This window comes from Archocentrus centrarchus, chromosome 24, assembly GCF_007364275.1.
Source record: "Archocentrus centrarchus isolate MPI-CPG fArcCen1 chromosome 24, fArcCen1, whole genome shotgun sequence".
NCBI classification, from domain to species: domain Eukaryota; kingdom Metazoa; phylum Chordata; class Actinopteri; order Cichliformes; family Cichlidae; genus Archocentrus; species Archocentrus centrarchus.
Window position 1 is genome coordinate 19,633,867 of NC_044369.1, and position 24,843 is coordinate 19,658,709.

Here is a 24,843-nt window from a genome sequence, read left to right on the forward strand (position 1 = left end):
CTTAAATGGTCTCCACAGTCACCAGATCTCAATCCAACAGAGCACCTTTGGGATGTGGTTGAACAGGAGATTCACATCATGGATGTGCAGCCAACAAATGTTCAGCAAAGGTGTGATGCTGTCATGTCAATTTGAACCAAAATCTCTGAGGGATGTTTCCAGCACCTTGTTCTATGCCACAAAGAATTAAGGCAGTTCTGAAGGCAAAAGGGGGTCCAAACCAATACTACCAAATGTGAGCGTATACTTACTCTCTACAGTAAGAACCCACACTGCAAATTCTCTGACATTTAGATGCATAATATAGCAGGGGTGAATAATTTGAGCTCCTACTTATGTCTAAAAGTTCTAAAAGAACAGAGGACACAGTACAGACATTCCTTCTCCGCAGTCTACTTTAATCCCAGCTGTCTAGTTTATGTACAGTCAGTCACTTGTGGGAAAGTCATCATCTAAGGAGAAGGAGCTAACATACATACATGGTACATTCTAGTCAGTGGTGAACTTCAACAAATCAACCCAGAGCCACAGAAAACGACTAGACACCTCTGCTCCCACTTTCAGTTACTCACACATTTATGTAAAGATGTACTGTGTGAATAGTTGCTAAATATATGATGATCATGTCTTATTGCGTTCTCTAAATGCTCGTCTAACAAAAGATTATCTGTTCCAACAACCCAATTTACCCCCCAAATTTATGCTGTATTAAATGAAAGCACAGATTTCTAACTAAATCAACTGTCTAAGAGAACTCTGCTATCTGGTATCTCATACCACACAGACTATCTTGTAGCTTTTTATTGCAGTGTCAAGAGTTTTACACCGGCTTGATTGAATGCTTATTTACACTGATCAACACAATAATGGCTTGGCTCAGTCTTCTTCTGCAAAACCTCTATTGACTGTTCCAAAGTCTAAATGGGCTCAAACAGCTCTGAAGATAAATAAACAGTGTAGCTGCTGTCTTCCTTATTACTTTAAAATGTATTATTACTGTTGTTATTGCTGTTCTTTCACCTTTAATGAGTTCTTCCTTCAGCTTAAATTGGTGCTGAGCATCAGAGCAGAGTGTGTGTGTTTTATTTTTTTTAGGTTCTGGGTTCAGGTCTGCATAGTTCACCATGACACAGAAAACAATGCACTGTAGTAATAAGTCCCACGTGTGGACACGCACACACACACACACACACACACACACACACACTTGGGTCACATTGTATTTCTGAAGTCCTTTCTTATTTGTTAACTGTGCCAAATTAAGACTTTCTAGTTTACTGATTACACAGTGTCATCAAAGACAAATTTATTAACAAAGAAAATCCACTTTCAGTTCAAATAAAGTCGTTTCGTGATGCTCTAACTGACCAACTCTTTCTATCACAATAATTAAACATTTTCACAGTTTCCTGATTTGAACGTTGCAACACAAACCAATAATCTGCAGTCATTTTATCAGTCAGAAAGCCACATGTGCACGTGTTGGTTGACAGTTCAAATATAAATGAATATTTACTAATAGCAATTTAATTATGCATTGAAGTGAAAGTGAATTTTGAGCCCTAACAGACCAGTTAATTAAACAATTACAGGCTATAGTGCAACTAATTCTCTCTCCCCGCGTTGTCCTCTGAATCATTTCAAATACACTGTACAGTTAGAAGAAATAAAACATAGTAGTCCCACTTATACACAACATCATACAGTATTAGTCAACTAGAAAAAACAGTAAACACAGCCACATGTGAATAAAAAAACGTCTAGAAGGTCAAAGTTACATTTCATAGTTTTACATTGTGGTATCTATTTTTCTCCTTTACTCAGCAGACATTTCAGACTGTGTTATTTATAGAAAAAAAACACAAAGTTCACATTTAGGACTCTTTGAAGAGAGTTTGAGGAGCATTCGACAGACCAAACAGTTCCCATTTTAAGTAGCTAGTTAGTCACACGCAGCATGAGATTAAATATGCAACAGTTTGGAAACACCTCATGCAAACACACAAAATGTTGTTTCTGTCCTCCGGAGTGACGGTCGGCGGAGCCCCACAGGGCAGCGACTCTGAACCCCTGGAGTTTTGTTACAAAACAGATAAACTGCTGAAGATAACTGGCAGAGGGGGATGTGGAAGGTCGACTTTGAGATGAATTTGTTGAGGGAAAACAGTCTGTCCTTGTCCATCCTAATGTCAAGAGAAGCCAGTGTTTTCTCATCAACCCCAACCCCCCCCTCCAAAAAAACAAAACAAAACAACAAAAATGTTCCTTAGTAAAAGAAGAAGGCCTCAAACTTTTGGTCCAGTGATTACAATACAAATGCAACGTCAGTCACATTTCCAAAAGGAATCGGTTGAAAACAAAAACTTGCTGGCTATCTGGAATGCCAATATGATTTTTTGATCTTTTATCAGTTTTCGTTCATAGAAACCCTGCAAAGTAAACTTGAGACCTATCATTTTTGGTCCCAGTCTGTGGCTCTCCGAAACCTACAGAGGTCCATGCGATGGTACAGTTGGCACTTTCAACATTACAAGTGGAGTAGCGCGGTGAAAGAGGGGAGCTGCTAAGTGTCTTTCTCTGGTATAATTTATTTTTCCTCATTAGGCTGCTGGTGAGGATAAATCCTCAAATACGGCTAATGTTGCTCTTCTCACTTGTTCCTTTCAATCTTTTATCATTCACCAGTAAAGCAAAACAATAAATAACGCGTCAAAGAATACAGTTTAAAGGCTTCTCTGTTCTCCTGTGATGGTGACCACCATTTTTGGGGAAGGATTCCTTTTTCTAACATCCAGCTTCCTGAACTGACAGAAAAATGCCAATTACACGCCAGGACTCAGGCCGCTCTGACTGTGATTGTCATTTCTATAAAGTGTTGCCTGTAGAAGAACTATTATTAAACAGAGCTGGACACTGCAAACAAAAAGGCTGACTGGCCATCTTGTCTGACTTCCAGCATTTACAAAAAAAGTCTAATTAAGAAAAAGGGAATCGCTCGCTCACTGACAGATACGGCTGAGTCTACATGAGGACTGAGACGGCTGGGAACCTGTCGCTCTCCTATTTCTGTCTTAATTACCCTCTATGTATGTGTCTTGGGTGGAAGACAAAATATTCATACAGCAAGAGACACAGCTGTTTTTTTTATATGGCTGAAAACACCCTGTGACCTTTGGGATGCTGCAGCTAAGAAGCGTGGGTCATCTCTACCTGCTGCGTCAGTCAGTAAAGTGTTCAGTCTTTCTATTGTAAACATTAAGATTCACATTAGCAGTAAAAAAGTTAAGTGGTCAGATCAGTTATAATAAGTGAGTGTGTGTGTGTTTGTGTGCATGCATGTATTCACGTGTACATCACTCAACGCCAGTCTATGAATGCGTGTGCTTCCTGTACGCATGCACATATTAGATGACGGCGTTTAAATCGACGGTGTTAGTTAACATTCAACATTTTTGCCGGAGTAAAACGTGTACTCGCGCCATCTTTGCTGTTGTTACCTTTTGCAAACAACATCCCGAAATGCACCAAGAAAAGCAACTTCAGAAAAAAAAAAAAAGATGTTTTAACATTCCTTAATCGGTAGTCATGTTAGGAGGTTCTTCGCTGGACTTTCCAAGTGTTGATCTGTCAGGCACAAAGAGCAAAAAGTTCCAGAGAAGGTTAAACAGGCTCTGCTGTGTACACGGGGATGGTTTTTGAACTCTTTGGTCAGGCATAAGAGCTGTTAGATACCACACACTTAACCAGCGCTCCTGAAGCTTTGACCGTTTTCCGCTGTAGCTCAAAGGAACATTTTTTTCTTGACAGCGGAAATCAGTGAGTTCTCATTGGAAGCCCGAGGGAACACGTGACCAATGAGTCGCGGCCTCTTTGCATCCCTTTTGTTTCCCTCATAATGCAGATACCCAGCAGCACAAGAGAGAAGCAAGTCACGGGCTACCGATTGGGTCTGAGGAAGGAAACTAAAATGTCCTGCAGTTACCATGCTGAGCCACATGAGGCCAATGTTTCATCAGGAACTCCACTAAAACCAGCAGACAGACAGACAGACAGACAGACGGGTGGGAAGCCATCTGACCAAGTGTTTGGGGGATTTGTGAGTTGAATCGCAGAAAGTCATCTGTTCCCTGTCTACTTGTCTGTGTCTCTGTTGTTTATTAAAAGACAGTTGGGAGTAATAAAAAACAGGATTTTAAGCAGGAATCGTTGGTAAGGCAGCACTCTTGGAGTAGCTTCTGGGTTTACTTTGACCTGTGGAAAAAGAGAAGAGGATGAAAATCCAGAACAGTGACTCAAACCCCTTAAACCGATGTTAATTTTATTTCTATTCTAACAAGTGAGTTTTTATTGTTAAAGGCATTATAAGCAGTGGCATGGTCATGTACTACTGGAAATTTTCTGTAAAAATGAGAGCATTGAAGGTTAAGAGGTTTATGCTGAAATGCTAAGCGGTACATTTTGTTCAGTGCGGCCCCTGACATAGTCATTTACTCATAATGTTACTGGATGAGCACATCAGAAGCACTTGTCCCATGTGTTTTGTGAAAGATAACACTCAAGAGAAAGCCTGACACTCTCAAGGGTACACTGGCTCAGTGATACTTTCCCCAAAAAATATTAAACAGGGGAAAGAAAGGGAAGGGAAAGGAAACAAGTGGAAAAAGGAAGAAAAGAAAAAAATGCTTCTCATGATTTTGCTGCCAAAACAATAATCATCTTACTTTACTGCAATCACATTACATTGTCTATAACACAGTAATGCTGAAGTCTAAGCCCTAATCTTAGTTGTGTTACCTACAGTACTGTGCAAAAGTTTTGAGCCACCCCTCCTTTCTTTATATTTTGCGTCCAAAGAGACAGACTTTTTTTTGGTAATTTTTAAAGTGCTCTTGAGCAACAGTTCTCCAGGCTTTCTGAAGCTCTTTCAAAGATTTTCTATGGACCTTGGCTTCCTTTCACTCATTTTCTGTTCAGTCCTTCAGTACCTGACCATTTTCAGAGGAATGTTTTTTTCTGTTAAGCTACTTAACACTGACCTATGAATCATTCAAGCATAAAAAAGGCACCTAACTCAAGGGATTAACCAGTGTCTACACATAACATACAACTTAGCTAAGAACCAATTTGACATTATATCCTGAGGTACTTTGTTACTAGCAGCGTACCAAAAACCGCATATTTGTTTCCATTTCTTTAGTCAGATCTTTTTCTTTCGGCTGCTTCGTTTAGGGGGACCTAGGACCTTCTAGCTGTGAGGAGGCAGTGCACCACTAACACCATGGTGAACCACCGCCTTCAAGAAGCCTGGAGAACTATTCCTTGAGGAATAGTTAAAGAAATTAAAAGAAAGCTTGCCTAAAAGAGTTCAGGCTGTGTTAAAAAATAAAGGTCGTCACACCAAATACAGAGTTTCAAGTTTGTTGGAATTGTATAAACCATGCACATTTGCACATGCTTTAATAAATCACTGCACCTTTTCCCCATTTTCCTAGCAAAGCATAAAGAAATGAGGGGTGGCTCAAGACTTTTGCAGAGCACTGTAAATTCTCAGCCCACTCTCATTCCCAGGATATCAAATACTCCTGGTTTGTGAAAGCTGCTGCCCTCTCACAGGTACACCTGTTTTAGGAATCAAGAGGCAGTTCTCAAACCCTGCACATCACAAATTCACTACATTCACCACATTTAAGCAGCAGGGTTTAATGTAGTGAAGCATCAAATTTTAACCTAAACTATAATCCTTTCCTAAACCTAGCCAAGTAGTTTTGGTGCCTAAAGCTAACCAGCGTAACAGAAAAATGTTGCCTGCTTCCACAGCAGAAATGCTTTCAACACTAATTTTTCTCTTTGGGTGGTTTTCACTAACTTTGTAGTCAGCTTTGTGGTAAGATTTATATAGGATAGGATAATTATGGGGATTCATGCTTGCAGTTATAAGTAAGGTTTAGTCTAATACTTTACCTGGGCACCTTAGAGACTAATGCAGACTAATGCAAACTAATGGTTTAATAAGTTACTTTCTATGGCTAGTTTATAGTAATGACCGCAGTATGTTGTGAACTAAACTGAACCAACTTTTGTAACAATTTAATCGAGGTCATTAGAAACAAAAAGTTGAAAAATCAAAAAAAGTATAATAAATTTACTCCAAGAGTTTCAGCTCTGTATATTCTCTATAATAAAACAATGAAGTAGTCAGTTTTTTCTTGTCTTTGCAAAGAAGGATACATTTCTACAGAAGACTGGAGGGGGTGACTGTTATTATTTGTGTGTGTGTGTGTGTGTGTGGTTGTGTGTGTATGGGAGACAGAGTTTCTCCTCTGGGATGGTACAGCTGATGCTATTTTATTGGTCCCTCCGGCCAGAGCCAATAAACACCAAACTGAAGGGACAACAGCTGGAGAACAACGATAGCATATTGATGATGTTTGTGTCAGTATGTGTGCATACACTGTATAGTACATTTGTGTGTCTATATGTGTACTCACACTCCAGCTCTTGAGTGTGTGTGTTTGTTTATGTGTGTTTGTGTTTGCAGCAATTATCTTGGGGAGGGGGGATAGATGATTTATGACCTGTGTTATGGCTTCCACAGGGGAGATATAAAACTACAGAATAGTCCTTTATTGCCTTTCTTCTTTGTTTAGTCCTGTGTTTCATCCATCACTCTGTGTTTCTCTGTTTAGCCGGTCCTCTCTCTTTTTCCTTCTCTTTATCGGCTAGTCTCTCACCCACCTTGATCCCACTGTCTCTCTCTCGCTGCCCGTCTGTATCTCTCTCTAATTTGCTCTGGCTCTTTTCTAATAAAAACTGTTATTGATAACCTGTCCGCTGCACATCAGTGGAATCACCATTACTTTTCTTTGCTGTTTGTTACACTAGTGGAGCTTTTTTCCTGCGTTGCTCAGTGCCTTCCTCACAACAAACCGAGACGGCGAGATTGATGCACGGTTGTCTAAGCCTGGACTCGTCTTGTGATCTCCTATTGGCACCGCCGCCTGAGAACAGCCGAGGATTTTGATGAAACTGGAATCCACGGTTTGAGTCTTGGGAAATTACCATATAAACTAGAATCTAGCCAGCAAATACGCGAAAGCAAAGCTTGCACAACAACAAAAGCCATTTCATAAGACAACAATAATACTCCGAGAGGCGCTCGTTCCAGTCAGAGTGGAAAAAGCAGTTAAGAGCTAATTGTGAAAAACAGCTTCCGCAAAAATAATCAAGGGCGTAGGGGTTTTCATTACACGGCTCACCTTTATTTGTGAGGGGAGTGATAAAAGCACCAGAACAGTGATAACTGATGAGACCTTGGGCTGGTAAATGATAAGCCCTTATGCTGATAGAGCGAGAATGTGCTTATATCCCCCTCTGCAGAGCTCATGAGATCAAACCCAGATGAAAATGAGTCCCTAAACATACCACTGGGGTTGAAAAAAAGTGTGGAATGATCAGGCCACTGATGTTGTGGTTACAACATATCCTCAAAGCATTTTAGCCAGGCATCTGCAGAAAGATACACAGACAAAATAGAGAGTGACCCCTATACTTACATGTACATGGGTTGTAGTTGAAGGTGGGAGGTCTTCTGAGGTCCCTGGTAACCATACGAGTCGAACCCTCCTATAAAATCAACTGCACAAAAAAAACCAGCAGTAATTAGAGAAAGTGTGGTTATCAAGTGGGAATCTCCCACATCAGATGATTCATGCCTTTAAACCTCCTCCACCTACAGAGGTCTCAGCAGTACATTTTGAACCAGAACCACCATCTCTGTTGCTGCTCTTCCTGCTGATCAGGATAGTAGGGATGAAACTGCTTCAAGTGAAAATTCTGCGATGCAAATTTTCAATCTATTTTTAGGAGCAAGACTAAGACTTATGAAGCGATATATATTTATGCCTTGAGAATACACTTAACTCCTAAATTATCTAGGATAGCTCCACAGATTCCTGAGCTGAGGAGCTGCCAGCAGGTGGTTGCTTTCCTCACACTGAGGCAGAAAGCCTGGACTTTTGAAGAGAGGCAGCCATGATATTTCTTTTACTTTGATGTTGCAGAGCTCATAAAAGGATACTTCCCTGCCTTGATCAGCAGCATACTTGCCGATTTATTCAGTGAGATTTCACAACTTCAAGTACAATGTGGAGTTTTCGCTGTCACTGCATAGAGCAAACGTAGCTATAAATTTACCTTAAACCTGCAGAAAACAAGTCTAAATAACACTTTACAGCAAGCACCATGTATAGTCAGGCACTTTTTATTCCCAAAACAAGCCCTGATTATGGCAGTCACTTTATGTATGCCTATTACTAAGATAATAAAATACATACATTAAAATCTTCTAGTCATACATTAGATGAGAAGACTGATATCACTCTCTGCGTGATAAATATGCCTTGTTTACTTAATCCATATAAAAAACAAAACGTAAAACAGGAAGATAGTTTTAAGCGACTTAGATTCTTTAACTATTTCCTGATCACAGGCCAAACTTTAACCACTAAAAATAATCTTTTCAAACAAAAATGGGATAATGTACTGCTAAAATGTAAAGCAGTAAACAGTAGCTATATTTGAGAGAGTCCTCATGTTTTTTTGCTAAGCTAAGCTAACTTAGCAGCTAGTTTCAGCTTCAACAGATACTCACTTATTTAGTGTTGATGTAACCACCCTTTTTCCATATCAAGCTCTGCTGTATTGTGTGGAAACGTGTTTCCACTACTGAATTTCTTTTAGATAATAACTCGCAATTTTGACTTTTTTTGTGCGTGTGTTTGGTGGAAAATTACAGCAGTGCTGTATGTGGTAAATTATGTTTAATTCATTTTAAATCAGTTCTATTTTTATGGCGCTAATTCACCACAGCGGTCACTTCAAGGCACTTAATATTGCAGTGGTTCTTGAACTTTTTCCGTCATGCCCCACTTTGCTGGATGAAAACTTTTCACGCCCCACTCTTGACTCGAAGTGAGGTTGCACACAGCAAATGGTGATGGTGGAGAGTTTCAGTAGTTGCTGTGCTAACACACCTGCTAATGTTTCCTTGTTCCACTGTGACAATTAATCTGCTGCTCAACATTTGTTCGACATGACTTTTCTCATAGGTCATTCGTGCCCCACCTCTCATGACCCTGCGCCCGAGAGTTGGAGAAACACTCTTATAGACCCCATAATATTAGAAAGAAATCCCAACAATCACACAACCACCTATGAGCAAGCACTTGGTGACAGTGGAAAGGAAAAACTCCCTTTTAACAGGAAGAAATCTCCAGCGGAACCATGCTCAGGGAGGGGCAGCCATCTGCCCTGACTAGCTGGGGGTGAGAGGAGGGAGCCAGGACAAAAGGTACACAACGTTTAGATGTTAACTAGCTAGCTAACCTGGTGTTAATTTCCTGGCTCCGGGTAACCACGTAAATCCTGTCCTCCATACCTTTATTCTAACACCTGGGAGAAAAGCCGCACTGATCATTATTCCTACACTGTCACAATCATGGTGACAGCGTAGTGAATAAAGTTTCAGCCACACAGGCCTAGAGACTGGTCTGGGACCATCTGACAACCACCTGCCGCTAGGGAAAAACATGTATTCCCCAACTGGTTGTGAGTGGTTACTGGAGGTTGATGACAGTTGTTGGAAAAATGGTTGCTAAATCCCCAGTCACATAGATCTACAGACTCCCTGGCAACCACCTGCCGCTAGGGAAAAACATGTATTCCCCAACTGGTTGGCAAAAACCTCCTTGTGATTGCTTTGGTTGCTAGCCTACTGCCTTGGTCTAGGTTTGAAAGGAAGTGACGGACTTGTCTACAAACACTGTCCAGCTACTCTCTGGGCTGTAGAGAAACTCTGAAAAGTGCAACGCAAACTGGAAATGGGGAATGTTCGAATTCAAAAATAAAAGTTGCACCTTTTGAAACACGCTTACAGCACTGAGGGACAACTTCTCCAAAGCTTCTCCAAGTCCAGTTTGCATTGCACATTTTCAAGTTTATCTACTGCTAGGCCAGTAATTAGTGAGTATTTGCAGACAAACATGAAAAACTACAAGCAACTATGGCAACATGCTGGCAACCAAAGCAATCACTAGGAGCACCTTCTTTGCAGCTGATTTCACTGCGTGAGAGTTGTTGTGTTTAGTTTAATTTTAACTGCTCTAACAAAGGAATTTCTCAACTTTGGGAGAAAAAAATGTATATCTTACTTTATCAGTATACAATGTGAAAATCTAACACTGTGATTATTATTAAGAACTATTTAGTATCTTGGGAATTTGGCCTCATGTACTTTTCTTGTTTGTTAATTTCTCTTAAAGTCTCGTAAAATTTGTTTTAAGACATGTTACCCTTTATTTTTTCCCCATTACATGCCTGTGAAATTTGAATTTCAGACTACCACACAGCAGAAAAGCAGATGGATCTTTTTCTATTAGGCTTCTTCAGTGGTCATTGAGCTGACTGTGACTGTTCAGAAAGACAATGCAGAGCCTCTGTTGGTGCGTGAAGCCTTCTTTCTTTGTGTGGATCCTTTTGTGGAGGAATGGCCTGGTGTAAACGGTAAGGGTTTCCTGCTGATTCATACTGCAGTCAAATAGTCTCAGCAGAGTTTCTGCCATGCTTGACCCTTTGAACACAGGAGAAAATGGAGCCTCTAAGCTTGTCAGCGTGCTGCCTGTCAAGCTTGTAGCTTCCCAATTTAAAAATTCAGATATGGTATTCATAAGACCCGGGACTGTCCAGTGAGTGTGTAAGCACACCAGCAACTCTCTCAAGAATTGTAAAAAAAAAGTGCAAAACACCAGCAAAGATTTACTTCAAATTTCTTTACACTTACTACTGGCTAACCACTCCCACGATGACCTGCCATATAAATGTTGCTGCTGCTCTGTTAGTGTTCATTCATATCTGTGTGTTGTTTGTGTGTATGAATATGTTTGATTAAAAATCTGTCTGACACATTTGAGTAGCTCTGAGACATATAACACTTACTATGATGATTAATCCACACACGCACGTACACGCACACACCTACGCTCACACACATATGCTCAGACATGCACAGAATAATTATCAGGGTAATGAGCTTTCTCAGCAACTCAAAATCTTTAGTGGTCCTTAGTGAGTATTTGCTGCTTCACCCAAGGCGCATTTCCCCACAAAGCTCCCTGACTGTTTATTCTCCCAGAATGGTAAATGGGCTGGATCTTACATAGTGCTTTTCTACCCTACTTTGAGCACTCAAAGCACTTTATACAACATGCCTATGCATCATCACGTACCACTTTCCACAGCCAAAATTCAGGACTCACTGCTTAGCATAATTATGATTACACTGGATCCCAAAACTTTCCTGGTTAAACTTATCTTTCTGACATACTAAATTGATGGATGTGTCCAAACTTATTAAAACTTAATTGTAACCAAATAAAACAAACAAACAAAAAAAAGGACGCAATTTGAAAATGGATAGCTCATGTTCCTGGAGCTACCCCTACCTGCAGTAACCCCACCACCACACAAACACACACACACACACACACACACACACACACACACACACACACACACACACACACACACACACACACACACACACACACATACACACACACACACACACACACACACACACACAAGTGTGTTTTGCTATCTTTGTGGGGAATTTCCATTGACTTCCATTCATTTCTACAGCCTAAACCTTACCTTTACCCTTTTCCTAACCCTAACCATCACATACCTAACCCTAACCCTAACCTAAACTCAATTCATACCTTAGCCCTAACTCTGACCCCTGACCCAAAAACAGGGTTTCCCCTTGTGGGGACAAGGTTCCAGTCTCCACAAGGAGCAATTGGTCCCCACAACGTAGTATATGTCAGGAAAATTGTCCCCACAAGGTATTATAAACATACGCACACACACACACACACACACACAAACACACAATTGATTATTGTTTCACCACAATGTACACCCAAGGACTTGTGATTGGCTAACAACAACAACAAAACAACAAAACAGAACCAAAAAAAAGAAAGACACAAAAAGACAGTTTGAATAAGCTGAAAGGTTATTATGGTTTTCAAAACATGCTGCCTATCTTTGCTTTAACAGAGGCCTGACACTTCTGACAGCATTTTTCCCCTTGAGAAGAAGTATTAAAATCTCCCATGCAGCTTATTATCTCTCATCTGTTCGTCCCCCAACCCTCCCAAGTCAGGTCCCTCTCTCTCTCTCTCACTCGCAGTTTGAAGGTTTTCCTCATGTATGCAAGAATTTCCTCTGTGTCCTTGCTTCCTCTCACAGCCCAAAGACATGCAATTTTGATGGACTGAAAGCTCTAAGTTGCCCATTGGTGTGAATGTGTTTGTCAACATGCATTAACAATGTGATAGACTAGCAACCGGGCCAGTCTATCCTGTTCCGCCTGCCCAGTACTCTATAACAAGCTTCAGCTCCCATCACCTTTAATATCATAATTGATTTAGAAAATGGACGAATATGTGGGTCAGCTGTTAATGTATGGAGGTGAAATTTGCCCAGATTTGTTAAAGCACCTCACAACATAGTTTCAAATTATTGTTTTTCTCTCTACTATGAAATGTTCATGAATAAATAATGAAATGAGGCCTCACGACACTCATCATGTGTTGATTGATGATGTTTTTTTCATTACGTTGTTAATGTCAACACAGCCATTATAAGGAAGAAATATGGCACTCAATGAATCCTGTCTAGAAATATATAGGACAGTTCTATTATGCCAAAGATATCTTGTCTGGAAAATATAAAAATTCAATAGTGCTATTACCCTGGCATGCAGTTTAGATTAATTTATGATAATTCATGACAGTTTCAGCAGCTTGGTGGCAGACATTATTCCTTATTAAAGATAAAGACACAGGTTTTTCTTAGGTTACTGTAACATTAATTAGCATGGCCTTGTTTTAAGAGCACTGGTGGGGTGAGATAGAGAGATAGAGAGACAGAGAGAGAGAGCGAGAGACTCTAGCCTGAGCTGTAAACGAAACTGAAACTTTGTATAGTACATGTATAATCTATAGGAGGAAAGAAGCTCAGAAAATTTTATTTTAGGGCAAAGACACGAAACTTTTAACGAGTTTTTGTCTCTTGATTCTACACATGCAGGTTTTATATTCCAGTGAAAATTGAAATTAAAGTTATGATTTTCTCTACATTCATTTATGTAGGGGCTTTGTCTTGTTAGCCTGAAATAATTACCCCAAACCATTGTCAAGATTGCTACCAAGTTACAAGATTTTCTTCTAGAAGGATTGTGGTTAAACTCTGATACCAAAGGCTTTCTAGATGTAAGTCTTGGTAACGCCTTTAGGCAGTTATTCTGAACATCCTATTTAGATAAATGGGGAGTGATCATGTGTGACAACTGGCGTTCTGCCAGGGCAAGCAAGGCAAGGGCTGTGCTTTCCCTGTGAAATCTAACAAGAGCACCGCTGAGCAGGTGCCAAAGCTCAGCTGTTTTGGAGTTGTAAGGGTGGGGCAGGGGTCAAAGTGCTGTTATAGTAAAATCAGTGAACAAGTGTGTGATGTTTGATGGGTCTGGCTTGAACAGTATGCATCTATGGTGTAAATTTGAACATTCATTTGTGGAATAGACGCCACTGATGACGCTAATAACAGCCGAGATAAAAACATTACTTAGAGTGAAAGTGATCTCTTTCCTTGAATCTCAAGCAGTGTTTTGTCATAAAGCTTCTTGCCTGTTTACACCATCCTTTAAATTACTGGCATCTTGTAGACACAGTAGGCTATTGTCTCTGGAAGCAGGCTTCACTCTGATTGGCTCTGATCTGGCTCATCGAACTATTAGCTAATGGCTAATGCCATGTAGATAGAGTAGATAAGGATGCCAAACCATTACTGTGAAAATTCAGAACAACACAACTGGCTCTTAGGTTTCCTGGTTTGGATGTTGCTTTTTTGAGGCCAGGGGGGGGACCACCATCTTTGCCATTACAGAATTTTCTCAGATTTCTATTCATGAGTCTCTGAGTGCCACATCTCACTCTTCTAAGGTCTCCATTAGTGTATGAAAATACTGTACACCTTGACCCCAGCCAACTTCAAACCAATGAAGAAGCAAGAACAAGCTCTGAAATGTGAGTACACTTTGGCAGAAATGTGCTCACATAGGACCACAATACTCAAGGATGCATAAATGCTATTTAAACTTCTTCCAGGGACTTCACTTGTTAACTTGAAAATACGAATGCATGTTTTTGGCTACATTTCGCACAGTGAGTGCAACATATTCCTCTCATCAAAGTCTACTGCTTAGTTCTGTCAAACCCTCTCTTGAGGTGCAGCATGAGCAGGATTGTGTAGCATTGAGAACCAACAGCCAAAATACAACAGTTAACGAAAGGCCAAATAATAAATGTTGCACATAAATTATTTAGACATGGAGGTAAAGGCAAAGTGGCATTTTAAGTTTACTGTCATTACCGAGCTTGTTAAAATGCAGTGTTAAAAAAAACCCTCCTCACAAAAACAACCCCTGAAACTCAAACATATTCCATTTAAGTGCCATAAATGCAGTGTTACATTACTCTCAGCTGTTCTTTAACTTTTACAGTGTGATTGTTTAGTTTTCACGGTGACCTCAATGAACATAGAGGTCATACTGTCCCATGAAGAGCCTCTCAGCCTCTCTGACTCACACTTTTATAACATTCGGGGTTAATTTGCCCCCCGTCCGTCTCATCCCCCAAACTGCACAGGGCAGGAAGGAAAGGAGAAAAACGTGTCTACTCTCGGGGCTTCAAAATATTTCCACTGATCTAGTCTGCATTTATTGCCTATCAATATTTATGCGTTAACAAACAGCTTCCATGGTCCACTGTTGAATAAGACATGCCAGGGTATTGATCTTTGGAAAAAACGTCTGCGTCTACTTTAACGGAATAACTTAACTGATGGCCTCAGGTAAATGGGCTCATTCGAGTTAATGCACCGGGATGCACACTGCATTTAAAATACAACAAAAACAGAATTAACATGTTGATGTGCCTCATTTTCATCTTCTGTACCACACACAAAGACAAATCATTTAGACTGAGATCTACACAAAATGCTTACTAAATAGTAGTCACGTCGCTTTTGTAAAAGCTGCATACTTCCCAATCAGCAACCATATATATATATATATATATATATATATATATATATATATATATATATATATATATATATATATATATATATATATATATATATATATATATAAAACATCTTCTAGCTCTCTACACCATTCTTTTTTCTCCATGACTGTTGCTTGGTGATGGTGGTTAAAAGTGGGAAGATCAGGGAGAGACCTGCAGTATGAATGAAAAGAAACTTTGATCCAGCAGAAATCTGCTCAGCTATCTTCATCCCCCACATGCTCGCTCTTGTCTCTTTCTCTGCACGCTGCTGTAAATGAATGAGCCCGGCTGTTAAATCTGTGGGCTACAAGATTCACTCAGAATTTGTGTTTGTAATGTGTCAGTAAAGACCCTCACCAAGACAATGGCTTCATTCAAACCTGCTGCTCTTTTATTAAGAAAATAAACAAGATGGACAGGAGGAGTGCAGTGAAAGGGTGACAGATTGGATTTACTTCACAAGCCTGACCCCTTTACCCAGTATGCTACAAATCAACTATTCACTGAACCTTGCCAAACAGTGTTTAGTCAGGGCTTAGCAACCAAGCATAGCAGGTCTGTCAACCTTTAGATTTCTACACATGTTAAAGTGGTCACAGAAACAGCTAACATCTTCAGTTTGAATGGCTGCATTGTTTTACCACAAACCACAAACAAAAAAGTCTAAGATAAAACAGTGTTTTTCTGTTCTTATACAGGTTGTCCTTGCACTTTAGCTTACTCCTTTTAACAGTGCAAAAGAACAAATAGTAACTACAATATTTGGGGTTACAAGTTATGTTAAATAAATGTTCATAACTAGCATGTCACATTTCCCAAATGGCTACTAAAGGTTACTAAAATAATAACCAGTTCTTGTTGGATTCACTCCAGAAACCCAGCCATCATCACATAACGGCAACTTTGATGTTTGACTGCTTGTTAACGCAAATATCTATTCAGCCAATCACATGGCAGCAACTCAACATGTGGGGGATGTCTTCTTGGCACACTTTGGGCCTCTAGGTACCAACCAAGCATCATTCAAACAGTCACAGCCACATAAACGGTTTGCTTTTTGAACGCTGCCTTTGCCTCCTGCATTTGGGTCCTCACTTCACACACATCACGTGACACATGATAGTAATAATAACAAGGTTGCAGTCAGCACTTTGTAATAGTAACATATTTTTGACATTACAAAATATTACAAAAATATGTTTGACTTTAGTGAACAGATTAGACTTTTACAAACAGCTAAATAAAAATATCTCAGCAGCTGTGATGGCGTTCAGCACTCAACCTCAGGATGGTTGCTTTGTAACAAATGGTACAACTGCTGCTTATAAACACTGCGAGACAGTTCGCCTATCTGAAGCAGATGGTTAAATGTGATGTTAGAATCTCACTAATCCTGTCTCCAGGTTGGAGATAATTAATAGTTTTAAATATTTAGTAAAGTTACAGCTGCTCTGCAACTTGTATAAATGTTTGCAACTCCCTCTCTCTGTATGAATCCTGTTGACGTATGATACTGCAGGTGTTCAATACATTTGATAAGATCGACATTTTACAAGTCAAATATTTTCATTTCAGCTTGTTTTGTTTTATGTGGCTCAATTATAACTTTTGTTTGTGGATTTCGTATCTGTCCATATGTAATGACTTATTTCTCACACACGGGTCTCTCTTGAAAAAAGAGATGAAAGCATCCATTTAAATAGAGGATTAAGTAAGTTAAAAAAAAACATAATTTTGCTTTCAAGGCAGGTGTAAGCCTGTGTGACTGCAGGTGTGTGACTGTGTACTTACAGCTATCCTCTTCTTCAGAAATAAGCTTGACCACGTAACAGGCGTAGATAAACCCCACCAACTAGAGACAAAGACAAAGGAAAAAAAACAGAGGAACAGAGGAACATTACTCTTTTGTGCAACACAGAGAGAAAGTGGGAAACATGTGAGCTGATAGACACTGAACAAATAGTTGGAACAGATAGAGAAAACAGGTGTTGCTGGAAGTGGAGCGGAACAGCGCTGTGGTATTTTGCTCCAAACTAGAGCACTTGAATCACACACACACACACACACGCGCGCGCACACACACACAGTGAACGCCTGGTATCTTCAATGACAACCACAAGGTTACTCCCAATTTTCATGATTTTGGAGCTCTACTAACACTGTTTTAATGCACATCTTTCAATACTATAATAAAACTATACAAAAAAACAGTGATGTGTCACAGCAGTTGCTCTATAATGGCATGCTGTGGGTAAACATAAGTTGCCTATTGCTTTGGTCAAAAGCAATGACTTTGCTTTACCAAGTCAAGGCAGACAGCTTTATGTTTGTGGTTATCATCAAAATGAAAAACCTTACACCACCACTGTGGGGTCGGGCTTTGTAGCATCTAGCTCGCAACCAAGAGGTGAACCCCACAGTCTTCCACCTCATCATCTCACGTCCGTTTGAAGCCATTCACATACCTGGAAATAATGAGGGCTAAACAATCAAAAAGGATGCTGCAGCTCTGTGCTGTTGTGTGCTGCGATTGTTACCAGAAAAAGCTTGCATTAAACATGTGTTTTGTGTGTGTTATGTGGTACAGCAGTCCACACCAGCAAAACACCTTTGCTATCTGATCTGCTCTCTCATTGGCAGTCTGTTTCCTAGGAGACCAATGGGAGGCGGCTGATTGGAGCAAAGATGCAGGAAGGTGCAGTCGATGTAAGGTCGGGATTTTAGTGACCTTGTTACCCCGCGATGACAGAAGAGGAGAAAAGGATAGAGGGGGAAATAAAATGTGGGATGAGAGGAAAAATATGGCGGCGGAGGTATACATGTGAGTTTGTATGAGGCACTAATTTAACCTATTACCCTGAATAAAGAGGCCTTATTGCTGAAATATGGCTTTAAGTGTTGGGGAAAATGACATTGACCTGGTTGGTATTCTATTGACTACATGGACGCATGCCAGCACACACACACACACACACACACACACACAAGCACATAAACACACAGCTAGCTGCAAATGTGAGGAGCTACATTTGAGATTCAGTGTATATCTCAAGGTCCTGACCTCATTTACTCTAAATAATGTTCAGCTCCCAAAGCTCCTCTCTCTTCCCTCCGCTTCTCACACTCTATTCTATTCCTTCCAACTTCTCTTCCTTTTTCCTCTTGCCATTATACATCCCATTTCCTTCCACCTTCTACTCGCTCTCTCCTCTGCCTCAGACAAGCAAACGAGTCAGGAATACAGTGTTTTGCTGTGTGGGGGGTGAATTTAGTTAACGCTAAGCCGCATGCAGGAGGAGGAAACTGCTGCCAGTATCAGCGCAGGGATCAAAACTGATGAGAAAACAAATGTGCTTTGTACAGCAGATACGCCATGAAAAATATCCTCCGGTCAAAGATGCTGAGAACTTTACGTGCAACAACATCTCAGCTGTCAGTACTACTGACAGCATAATTTAAAAGATTAAGATGACCTCGACCTCTGGCTGCCTCTCCTGTCCGCTGCCAATCCAGCTGCAATTATTTTATATTAGTATTCACTTGAAGCAGACTTTTTACATTACAAAGTCAAAATGTTGTTTAAAAGACTTTGCAGAGTTTGAAGAGTTTCCTGCCACTGATCAGGAGCCCGTTCGGTCTTCTTCTGCAGGCTCATTGCCTCTGAAAATGACTTTTGGGTGCAGTTTTGTTAGCGCGACTGATCAGGGAGCAGAGAGCCGTGCCCGCCCTGCGATAGGGAACATTTGATCAGCTGTGACAGAGTACGTTTCTCTGCACATCAATATCCTGTTAATATTCGTGAAACTCAAGTATTCCGTTGTGGTGTTGCTGCATATAAACATAATATCCTGTTTACAAGGAGCCTGATTATATCTCGTCCTGAAGTCAAGAAATCCAAATAAGATAGCTGGGGTTCACCAATATTAGCTATGGGGCTCTAAGTGTGTGTGTGTGTGTGTGTGTGATTGTGTGTGTGTGTACCTTATCTTGTTCATTTCTGCAGTTCTGGGTGTGAGTATGTTTGATGCCTGCAGTTGTAATTGGACTATCCTGCTCATGAACCCTGCAAAATTGTGTATTTAATATTTTAGGTTTTGCGGGGCCAAACACTTCCAAAACACATTTTTAGTTTTGACTAAGATTTTGATTAAAATACATCAACAACCATCCAGATCTCTTTGCCCAGAAGGATGAATTCAGATGACACTGCCATTCTCCTCGAAGGCAATTTTATCTTTTTTTCTTTTCTAGCTGGTAGTATCGCACCCCCACTGGCTCACACATGCTGAAGGTTGCAGCATTCGTATTATTGCTACCAATGAAAAACAAGTTTTCCGAGCGCATTCAAAATTTATGCTTGGGAAGGTTAATTAATGAATTACAATTACAATATTAATTCTACAGGCAGATATTGGATTCAATTGCTTTCACCACTGGGTTTTGAACTGAGTTATCTTCTTTCAGTGATTACACTCCAGTGGACACATCTAGCCATATTTTTGAAAGACACTCTAATGATTTCAGTTCCTCTCCTTCAGCAGATTAGTCAGCACCTTCTGTCACTTTAAGTTCAGTTTTGGTTGTGAGCAGTGAATAATTTGCTTTCAGCACTTTTATTTTAAGGGGGATTATTTCACCAAATGAAGATTTTCTTTCAGTAGTTCAACTTTTTCCCCATGTTTAAAATGCAAAAAAATCTTTTTTTTTTTTTTTAAGATTCAACTATTTTTCAGAAGCTTAAAATGTACCATTTTAAGAAATAAAGTCATTTTGAATTTGATGGCAGCAACACACCTCAAAAAAGCTGGGACAGGACCACGTTTACCACTGTGTCGCATCCATTTGTTGTTTAACAACAGTCTGTAAAATGTCCCATTTCAGCTCAAGCATATCCAAGCATGCATTTACCTCCATGAACAAATCCCTCCCTGTCGTAGTCCCTTTCACTGAGCACATTGCTAACAGCTCCTCTGTAATCTCAAACTCTTTTGTTATCCTGTGTACAAAGATGAGTGACTGAGCTGTGTCACCGATATCATGGCTCTGGTCAAGAGCCAAGGAGAAAAAGTCAAAATTGTCCGCTTTGCTTTTCAACTGAAGCTCCAGATTTACCCTATGGCTGGGGGGGGGGGCTGACTGGCCTGCTGACTGGCCTGCTCCATCCCTGAATGTGTAATGTTTGGTAAAAAGTCTTTGGCAGCTGTTCCCATCGGCACCGATGCACCCCCGTACCATCAGAGATGCAGGCTTTTGAACTGTGCGCCGATAACAAGCTGGATGTTCCCTCTCCTCTTTAGTCTGAAACATGTTTTCTAAAAATAATTTCAAATTTGGAAACATCTGACCACAGAAAAGTTTCCCACTTTGCCTGAGCAAAAGCTTTGTGGATGGCACGGCGAACTGTGTTCACAGACAGTGATTTCTGGAAGCGTTCCTGAGCCCATGCAGTGATTTCCAAGACAGAATCATGCGTGTTGTTAATGCGGTGCTGATCACAGGCATCCAATACTGATTTTCAGCCTTGTCCCACGCGCCCCGAGATTTCTCCAGATTGTCTGAATCTTTTGATGATATTAAGTTCTGTAGATGAGGAGCTATTTAAAGTCTTTGCAATTTTACATTGAGGAACATCCTGATTCTTTAGCTGTTTCACAGTTTATAGACACAGTTTTTTACAGATTGCTGAACCTCTGCCCATTTTTACTTCTGAGACGCTATTTTTATACCCAATCATGTTACTGACCTGTTGCCAATTAACCTAAACAATTAACCATCAAATTCAAAATAGGCTAATATTTTTCATGAAATAGTTTGCACATTTGGTGTTTTCTGTGAAAATCAGTTTATGATTTGCAAATCACTGCATTCTGTTTTTATTTACATTTAACACAGCATGCTGTAAAATCAACTTTTCTGGATTTGGGGTTGTAAAAGTAAAGAAATATAACATTTTAGCTTCTCCATTTTCCATCCTTTCTGCTTTTTAGTGAGCTATACCCCCAGGTTTCTCAAACACACACTGGCTCCTTTTTTCATTTTGTCTGTGGATTTAGGTTTCCTAGTTACTGAACGATGTTCAGTGTGACGAGTGGAAATGGAAAAAGCACCACTTCAGCATCGAGTCAGACAGGATCCCTGCCCCTGATCAGCCTGACAAGCAATAACTTGTACAACTTCACCATTTCACCTCACAGCACCGTGTAGCTCACTCAGAGTAGAAACCCTTTTTTTCTTATTTGGTTTTATGAGCACAACGGCACACACAATCCCAGAAGGCAGGAGTTTTTCCCATTTCTTAAACATACTGTATAACGGATGCCTGTTGCCATGGTAAACACTGCAAATGTAGTTAGTTATGCAACAGGAAGTCAGTAAAGCCTAGTGGCATTATCCTAAGGTATGGTATGGGTGATAAATTGCCAGATATACGTGTTCTTCCCTCTCCGCTGTATTTGACTGCAACATTTTTCCCCTTCACAGCTTGAACAGAATGTTCTGAACAAATGTTTGCAATGATAACGATGGCAAAGTGGCCTTCCCGTACTGCAGTTACACCTCCTAGTTTCACAATATCTGTTAACGTCTGATACACAGCCATGTCTGTGTTTTCAATCTCAATTCTTCTTGGTAAATTTGTTTTATGGCTCCCATTTGGCTTTAATAACAGATTAGTCTGCATTCACAATGATTATATTAATTTATTAAATGAAGTGAAAATGAAATGGGGCGTTGCAGTGGTTAATGCCTTTATCTAGCAACAGGACTTATATCTGTCACACTGCTAGGACCTCCAACAGTATGTAGTAAAGAAAGAGAAGGAAAGAATAGGACGTAACACTGACATTATGGGCCAGATTTACTAATGGTATTTAATAAAGAGGTACAGTGAATTGCACATGTATTTGCAGTTTCCTTCACAAAATTTCCTCTTTTATGGGAAGGAGGGTAGTTAAAAGAGTCATACAACATGAGCTCCCAAGGTTTGGGGTTGGCAATTTACAGCTAATTGCACCATTATTTGACACTGAAAAAAAAAATCATGTATTATCTCATTTGTGCTTGACATCAACTGTAGCAGCTGGCAGCTCATCCGAAATGTTAGTCAGGGCTGCATATTTCTGCTCCTTTTAAATGACTGAATTGTTTGCAATAAAGCAGCCTTTCTATGAATGAATCATAAGCTCCATCTAAGCTCCATCTGATGTCAGGATTCATTCAGAGAAGGATTCAAAGACCCCTGATGAAAGATTTCAACCTTGCATCAGATCATATAGAGTCCCCTTCTATACCATTTATCCTTAAGAAAAATACATGTAAAACCTAAGCAAATACTTGGCTATGTTTGTCAGATTACTAGTAACAAGCACCACATGGACGTATATGTACAGGTCAGTCTCAAAGTGACGCAGTTTTTTCATCACCAGAAACGAAGAGTTTACATTTTCAATGATGTGCAATGTGATTAACTCAGTGCTTTTTCTGTAGATCATAAAACAACTGAGCAGACGTGCGGGTTAATACATGACCAGCACCAACAATTACACCGCCCATTCCCTGTTGCTTTAGTCTCGTAACATCCACGGTGTTTATACTGAATCTTAAGTGTAGAGCTGTTGTCTGTTTGTCTGCTAATCTCGCCTTGTGTTGTGGATGTATTGCTCTTTGATGAGAAATGGATTCATCTCCAATGAGCGAATCCATTACAGCTGTCTGCAGCATTGTGCTGAAGATAAATTGCGTTGTGATGAAGATGTCACATCCGTTGGATTAAATCTGTTTATGTGCTCATGATGCCCTCTAAAGCTTAAACAAATAATGGGGGGGTTAGGGGTGGGGTGTGTTATATTTCGTCACCCAGAGTGGGACTGACAATTCACTGTTTTAATCAATAATTTCAATACTGTCATCTAAATTTGTTTGAACTAATTGATGAATTTCAGTCTTACTGACCTTGATACAATAAATAAAATAAGCCCCCTAAATGATAGATCTTACTTATTCAGCAAATATGGGATTAGTGCTGCAGAGCGCAGTGGTTTCCATGGTTGACTGATGTTCAGTTCTCATGCATTGTACTTCGTCTTTCCTTTCTCTTTTCTGATCTTTAAATAACAGCAGCAATGAAGTCTAATCCGGAGCTTATACTGCAAAGCATTAGTTAAAGGAGTTAAAGGTTACTTCAGGTTAATGTAAGGCTTAAGCTTTGGTTTTTATTGTCACAAAGGTGGTTCACCTTTCACTGCAACCCGGTATCACGTCAAAGCGTGTAACAGATACGCTGGTCCACTCTGTGGATGTCAAGCTTTGGCTGTCCTGGGCGTGAAATGGACATGCATGCTTAAGTTTCATGTTTATGTTGCAGTGCCTGCAGGGGGTGATAATTTATTTAAAGCCAACAAGCTAGATGGCTAATATGTATTTACATTTGGCCTCCCTACACATATTGTCTGATCTTCTCATTTTTGAAGTGATCTTATAGTGTAGTATCATGGAAATTGCTGCTAATCAAGACAAAGGTGGTAGAAACTTGTTGGCTTTAAATAAATTATTACCCCCTGCTGGTACTGCAACTTAAGCATGCATGCCCACTTCGTGCCTAGGACAGGCAAAGTGTGACATCCACATGGTGAACCAGCAGGTCTCACTGCCAACTTAACTGCAAACATAAGCTGCTCCTAAATGGGTCATGTTTGAAGTTATAGATCAGTGCCTAAAAATGCCCCACCTACTGGTCAAACTGGCCATTCCTATTGAAGTTTTGCAAACACGACCACTAATCACCTGATGTTAACTTGTCTGTCTTTTTAAACATGTGACAATCATGGTGACAATGTAGGATCAAGTGAATATGGCCCCAAGCACACAGGGCTAGAGGCTGGTCTGCAATCATCTGGCAAACACCGGTGGTGAGGGGGAAAAATTAGTATGTCAAGAATGGTTGCTGGAGGCTGATGGCAGCCGCTGGGAAAATTATTGCTAAAGTCCCAGTCATGCAGGCCTACAGAAACCTCCTTGTGATTAGTTTGGACCCCAGATATATTGCTGCAGTTGTAGTTTGAATGGAAATGATGGACTTGTCTACAAACACTGTCCACCTACTTTCCAAGATGTAGTGAAACAGCTAAAAGTGTGAAGCAAACTGGAAACAGAGAAGATTCACATTTAAAGTAAAAGTAGCAACCAAAGCAATCTAGGAGGTTTTTGGTGCAGCACCTTCTTTGTAACCAAATTCACCCAGCAACCTCCTGGAACCACTGCCACAGCCAACTGGGGAATACACATTTTCACCTAGCAACTAGTGGTTGTATCACACCCAGTATGGTGGACAACTCTTGAGAAATGTGCACATGACGTCACATGAGAAACCGCAATAAAATCTCATGGACAACCGAGGTGCATAGATAGTGAGAAGGTCTCTTAGGAAGTTTTTTAGAGACCATTTAATTTTCACAGTCATTTTTTTTTGCCAGATTTCCTGCTTGGATTTGACTTTAATAACTGTTGCTATTTCTGTATTATGTTTTCACATATGTTTTTTAGGATTATAGTTTGTTGTTCTTGTGAGAAACATGGGGCTCGACCTGCGAACACAATTTGACCCAAGCATGTCATCGTGTTTGCAGTCAATGGCAATTATGTCACATTAAATTTGGCC

General features: G+C 40.2%; 1 protein-coding gene across 3 annotated transcripts in view; it reads right to left on the bottom strand.

Annotated features, from left to right (window-relative positions):
- Window positions 1-393: 393 nt before the first annotated feature.
- The window catches only part of nkain2 (sodium/potassium transporting ATPase interacting 2), a 105,990-nt gene continuing 81,540 nt past the window's right edge, over window positions 394-24,843 (bottom strand). For all 3 annotated transcript variants that reach the window (XM_030722399.1, XM_030722398.1, XM_030722397.1), the window contains 3 exons: window positions 16,980-17,040; window positions 7,554-7,635; window positions 394-4,251 (listed from right to left, as the gene is read on the bottom strand). In XM_030722399.1, coding sequence (XP_030578259.1) covers window positions 4,242-4,251; window positions 7,554-7,635; window positions 16,980-17,040 — 153 coding nt within the window. In that variant the 3' untranslated portion in view covers window positions 394-4,241. The remainder of the gene's footprint in view (window positions 4,252-7,553; window positions 7,636-16,979; window positions 17,041-24,843) is intronic.